The sequence below is a fragment of the Oncorhynchus kisutch genome, linkage group LG16 (genome assembly GCF_002021735.2).
Source record: "Oncorhynchus kisutch isolate 150728-3 linkage group LG16, Okis_V2, whole genome shotgun sequence".
NCBI lineage: Eukaryota > Metazoa > Chordata > Actinopteri > Salmoniformes > Salmonidae > Oncorhynchus > Oncorhynchus kisutch.
Window position 1 is genome coordinate 25,584,353 of NC_034189.2, and position 6,000 is coordinate 25,590,352.

Below are 6,000 nucleotides of genomic sequence, written 5' to 3' on the forward strand. Positions count from 1 at the left end.
GCAAGAGCTGGGCTGGAACAAAAGCATGCACACCTGATAGCTCTCCAGAAGAGTTGGTTGGCCACCCTTGGTTTAGAATAATCAGGAGATGTGTCACATTGATCCACCTTCTCAAATCTCATCTTCTCTTGAAACAGGAGTGGGAAGATGGGGGAGACACTCCAACTTGTGGTATTGGCCCATGAAGCACCCACTGAGGTAGATGTCATCCTTGGCTGGCAAATGCACACCAGGGCATGATGCCTGAAATGCATCATTATATTTAACAACTGGTTATGGTGTCATGACATCGGGTTTGCAAACAGTTAGGATGTAAGTTCCCCATTGATAATGTAGGAATTGAAAAGGAAGATCCAACCAAATTGGGGCTTATAGCACAACTCTCCCATGATGATGACCATCTGTGCCATAAAAGCCCTGGCCTCATGGCAGCGGCAGTAGTACCAGTACAGTACACTCAAGGATACACAATTACTGCAAATCAAAATGATGAAGTCTGGTAAAATCAAACACTGTGGATGGATCCCACAAGTATATAACCAATGTCATTATTGTTATGCATATCCTGCATGAAAACGTACAAACTTGCTAGATATGCATGTGTTGGAACAGAGACATTGGAGTTTATTTTCCTGGTTGCTCGAGAGACCCCAATGCATTAGTGCTACATGGACGTGCTAGTTGAATGGGCTAGTTTCCAGGTAGATAACGTTAAATACAACACTGTAAACGACGCTTCTCACAAAACTAAACTACTGTGAAGCAGGTACGTTAGCTAGCTAGTTGAATGAACAAAACGTTCTTACCGCCCTGAGCTGTAATTAAACTACCACTTCCATTGCTTTTCTATTCATTTGATGTTAGCTAGCTGCTAATGTAGTTCATCAGGCCATGTATATTTAGCAAACAGAAGCAGCACAGGTCAGCGTCATGTGTTTCCATGGCGTCTGAAACTTTCAACCAGATTATTTTAGGTGTATGGTTTTAGAGGAAAGAGGTTCAAATGTCAAATACTAGTGCAGTGATTCTCCTGCAGAATTACCCATTACATTTACAGTGCTCCAGTGCTTGGATGAATTACCAGGCAACTTTAATTGCACATAGGTGTATGTAGGTTATTTTTCCTAGAGACCCAATGTTATACCAGTAATATCAGTCTGTGTAAGTCAAAATGTTTTAATTTAATGAAAAGCATTAGACTTGCTACAGAGCACCAATAACAGGTCAAAAGGTATGACATAGATCTGCAAGTGTGTGAGTTGTTCACTTAATACATGCACTCCAAGTCAAATATCTTCCATAAAAAAAGCATAAATCAACATAAATCTGATAAAACACTGACTAAAAATTACTATAATTCTGCAATCAAAAATAACTCAAACTCGCTAAATCAACCATTTTGCAACAGATAACAATTCATATTAAGACCCAGAAGAACATGGTAGCATTTGGGGCTATGCTGCAGTCTGCTCTTTGGGAGCCTCTTTCAACTGCAGTGTGTCCTGTCCTCCCTGTCCTTTCTCCTGTTGGTCCTGTGTGTTCTGTATGACTGTCTCTGCTGTGTCTGAGTCTCTGTCAGAATCCTCCTCTTCCTCCTTCTCTTCCGTCGCTGTTCCCTCTTGGCCCAGGGGAGTGGCCCCTTTCCTTAGAGGCAAGACGGTGAAGAAGGCCTCCTGCCAATCCCTCTTCTCCAAGTACACCAGCATGATCTCAAACACTGTGGCAGGGAACATGCGCACAGAAACACAGTTATACATTAAGAATTGAATATTAAAAACCCTTATCACATACCACTCAAGTCTTTCAATGCTACACACAACATGAACAGGCTACGGTAAATGGAGGTGGTTTCCTATCTTGAGGTGTAAATCATTAAGATAGTTCCTCACCGTGGTTGACCGCCAGCACTTTGCGGCTGTTCATCTTGACGAAGCTGTTCAGCGGGAGCTGTGCGTGGTCGATCCCCAGCTCCTGAGCCCGCTCAAAGGTGATACCCTACAGGACAAGGTAAAAGGTCAAACATAATGCTCACCAACGACTGACATAAATGGGACCTGAAGAGGGCTCTTATTTCAATGGCCCAGATCGAGGTGAAGTGTCTAGGGGTAGGGGGTCGATTTGGAATTGGTTGTCTTGACTTGCTGCTTAACATACCCAACATGTTGAGTTAAAAACAATACTCAATAGACCATAAATTAATCTTCTAAATCTTCTAGGTCATTCTGTAGTCCTGACCTTGTGGTGGTTGTGATCCACCAGGCCTCCGATGACGTAGGCCTTGGTATCGTCCAGCTCCGTCAGAACGTTGGGAGAGTCAGAGGTCAGGTAAACTAGCTGCTCCTTGGCAACCACCTCGTGGTACGCCTCTGCTTTCACCGTTATATCCTGCCCAGAACGGACATACACACACATACAAACAAAAAGGTACCAGGTGTTAATGTAAGTTGCCACCTCCTAACCTACACAACACCCACGGCCTAATGACATATTACTCTTCCTTCTTCACTTGCAGCCGTCTTGAACCACTCAGATTGCATCCCTAAGTAGTGGGATATTTAATGGGTAATATGTTTGGCATCTGATGGAAAGTGTTGGCAAGTGTTTGGGAGAGGTGTTGACTTGTTAATGTATCCATTTTCACCCAGCTCAAAACATACATTTTTTATTTTATTTAACCTTTATTTAACTAGTCAAGTCAGTTAAGAACAAATTCTTATTTACAATGACGGCCTAACCCGGGCCAAACCCTAACGACGCTGGGCCAATTGTGTGCCACCCAATGGGACTCCCAATCATGGCCAGTTGTGATACAACCTGGAATCGAACCAGGGTCTGTAGTGACGCTTCTAACACTGAGATACAGTAGCGTAGACCTTGTTCCACCAGACAAGAGTCTTGCCTACCTTTCACCAAAGCTTTAAATATGGAACCCCCCACGAGACACTACTCCCCATATGTAGGCATACCCCTCAAGTCATTTCCTATCTTCTCAAACACAGTGTAACACGCGCAGTACCTCTCTGACCCCCCCCCCCCCCCCCCCCCCCCCTCCCTCCCCCCAACTATTTCCAATAGTCATTTCAACATGCATTCGCAGTGCGTATCCAAACTAACAGACAGGGTACACTCACCTTCCAGTTAACCCATCCTTCATCGGTCTTATCCATGTTTTGCTTCAGCTGTCCACCAAGGCTGGTTAGATAAAACTGGGAGATGAAGAGAGAGAAAATACAGCACTAAGATGAATGAGTCTTGAATCACTTGAGTTCAGTGGTGGCTGATGGATGATTCTGCAACCGATGATGATGATGCAGGGGGTCCTGTGGGGCAGGTAGACTCACCTGAACAGGGTGCACCGCTCGTCTGTTCACTGCATAGCATCTCTGGATTTGCTTATGAAGCTTCCTAACATCCTTCACAGGAGAAACGATACATAAAGCACCAAACACAGGATTCAATACTGTGCCTTCTTCTATGTACACGGAACGTTGCAGTCAGATAGAAATGCCATGAATAGAACTACCGTGATTCGTTACTCTACATGTCTGAGATGAATGTTTGTTCTACACAGTATATTTATATCTGAACATTCCACAACGTTGTGCCCTACTGACCACGGGGGCCCTCACAGTCTTGCTACCTTAAACATCATGAGGTTGTCGAAGCTGCAGTCTATCACCAGTCTCAGGGGGCTGCTGGGCTTCACCTCTTTCCTCAAACGCTTCCGGCCAGCCACAAACTCCCCTCCCTCCTCCCCCTGGGTCTTCCTCTCAAGGCTCCTCTTCTGCCTCTTCTCCTTCCGCTTCTGCCTGTGAAGCACACAGTCAAACAGAACTTTAAAAGTTAAGACAATACACGACATGATGATCATACACAAAATGGTGCTTTCTGCTTTCGGATATCAACAACATTACAATTTGTCATGTGGGCATTCTTCAAGGTACAACTTGCCATAAATCAATAGTGGCAATCTTGGTAGATTTGAATTATGTTGTTGTTGTTTGTAAGCAGGAAGTAGTATGATGATGTCATTACTGTTGAGTTAATTATTGCCCAGTATGCCCATAATCACTAAGAGGTAGCCTAAGTGAATACAGGGGGCAGTTTAAATGTAAAACATCACTTCTGTGAAACACAGTATACCTAGCTAGTTAACTAGCTACTTGCCTGGAAAGCCGATATTGAATTGCATTTAATTCTACGTTGGCACAAATGAGTGTTAGGATCAATAACGTTTCCACTCTCAACCTCTACAAGCCAGTATGTTGAATTAAATTAAATTTAAAGCATACTCTATCAGTTGTTACAACTATTGGTCCTTTTGACCGTAGGAATGTGAGACAATATATCCACAGGAAAGTATTAATAAAATCCCCTTATCAAAGCGCTGGTAGTGAATTCAGTGAATTCTATCCACTGAAGCGTAAGCAGAACCATGTAAACATGTGCAGGAGCTCAGCGTCACTGAGGCATATTTGTATTTTAATCTTGTGTCATGCTTCCGGAGAGAGAAATCTTTGAAAAGTTGATTTAATTGTACTTTCCTGTGGATATATTGTCTCACATTCCTACCTGCAAAAGCATCAACCGCAGACAACCGGTAAAGTAAATATTTAATTGTATTAAATATTCTGGCTTGTAGAGGTCGTGAGAGGAAACCTTTCTGATTTAAAAGCAACATTCTGCCCGACGTAGACTTCAATGCAATTCAACGTCGGGTTTCCAGGCAAACAAGCTAACGTTACTGACTTGCGAAGGTTCCTTTCCTCCTCCCATTTCTGATGCCTCAAAAGCTTCTTCCTCTGGTTTTTTGAGAGAATCTCTGTTCCTCCGTTATTACCGATATGTGCATCCTTATTCTCAGTGGCAACATTGTTCTCCTGGGACGGTATCAAATCTTTGACAGTGTCGCTGGACATTTGACGTGTATTTTTATTCTGTTGTAAACTGAATGCTGAGTGTCTTCGACCAAGCTGCCTGGTTGTAACTACTAGCTAGCTTGTTCAAATATACGCAGGTACCACGGAAAAGTAAAGCTTACCAACCTCATGCATATAATAATTCACACACACATTAGCTAATTATTGTTTTTAATCGAAAAGTACCATCTAAGAACCGAACAAATTTGCAAAATATTCCCTGTCAGTCTGGCCATTCCACATGTAGCTTTTTCGTTGTCGCACAGTGTGTCGTCATCAGCAAACACCTTATTCTTCTTAGGTGGGGTTTAACGGAGGTTGGCATCCAATTTGTTGCATTACCGCCCCCAGTGTCGCTGGACATTTGACGTGTATTTTTATTCTGTTGTAAACTGAATGCTGAGTGTCTTCGACCAAGCTGCCTGGTTGTAACTACTAGCTAGCTTGTTCAAATATACGCAGGTACCACGGAAAAGTAAAGCTTACCAACCTCATGCATATAATAATTCACACACACATTAGCTAATTATTGTTTTTAATCGAAAAGTACCATCTAAGAACCGAACAAATTTGCAAAATATTCCCTGTCAGTCTGGCCATTCCACATGTAGCTTTTTCGTTGTCGCACAGTGTGTCGTCATCAGCAAACACCTTATTCTTCTTAGGTGGGGTTTAACGGAGGTTGGCATCCAATTTGTTGCATTACCGCCCCCAACTGGACTATAGTATAAAGCCATTATACTTTGTGATACAAAATCGGAAAAGGGGAAATAAAATACCCTTCCAACTAACCATATACTCATCAGAAACACACTACCTCGTTCCACTACTTTGACAATATCTGCTCCTGCACCGTGCCAATGGCCTGGGGAGATGAGACACCACCACTCAACACAGCCAGGAACTCTTTTGAAGTCAAATCTCATACACCCAAGTACTTCTCTGCAGCTGCCACCACAACATCTATTTTCTGTGATTTGAGTTCCATTTCTGCAGTTCCATTTCTCTGAATGCTAAGAAGCCAACCTTACTGATGCATATATCACTCATTGGCCTATCCCTCTGTGTTGGAACAGATCTA

The 6,000-nt window shown here is 43.0% G+C and overlaps 1 protein-coding gene across 1 annotated transcript; it reads right to left on the reverse strand.

Annotated features, from left to right (window-relative positions):
* Window positions 1–1,160: 1,160 nt before the first annotated feature.
* On the reverse strand, window positions 1,161–5,565 carry trmt10a (tRNA methyltransferase 10A). The gene is made up of 7 exons (XM_020504266.2): window positions 4,750–5,565; window positions 3,641–3,809; window positions 3,342–3,413; window positions 3,132–3,206; window positions 2,236–2,385; window positions 1,890–1,995; window positions 1,161–1,717 (listed from the first exon to the last, which is right to left on the reverse strand). Exons 1-7 carry the CDS (start codon window positions 4,917–4,919, stop codon window positions 1,455–1,457), a joined length of 1,005 nt encoding a protein of 334 aa, XP_020359855.1. The 5' UTR covers window positions 4,920–5,565; the 3' UTR covers window positions 1,161–1,454.
* Between the last annotated feature and the right edge of the window lie 435 nt (window positions 5,566–6,000).

What these genes read in the sequence shown, in the direction of transcription:
- trmt10a (XM_020504266.2), bottom strand. Translation starts at nt 4,919, where the DNA reads ATGTCCAGCGACACTGTCAAAGATTTGATACCGTCCCAGGAGAACAAT. An exon ending in GAGGAAAGGAACCTTCGCAA is followed by an intron (nt 3,810 to 4,749) that starts GTCAGTAACGTT and finishes TGTGCTTCACAG; the next exon opens with GCAGAAGCGGAAGGAGAAGA. An exon ending in AAGGATGGGTTAACTGGAAG is followed by an intron (nt 2,386 to 3,131) that starts GTGAGTGTACCC and finishes CGTTCTGGGCAG; the next exon opens with GATATAACGGTGAAAGCAGA.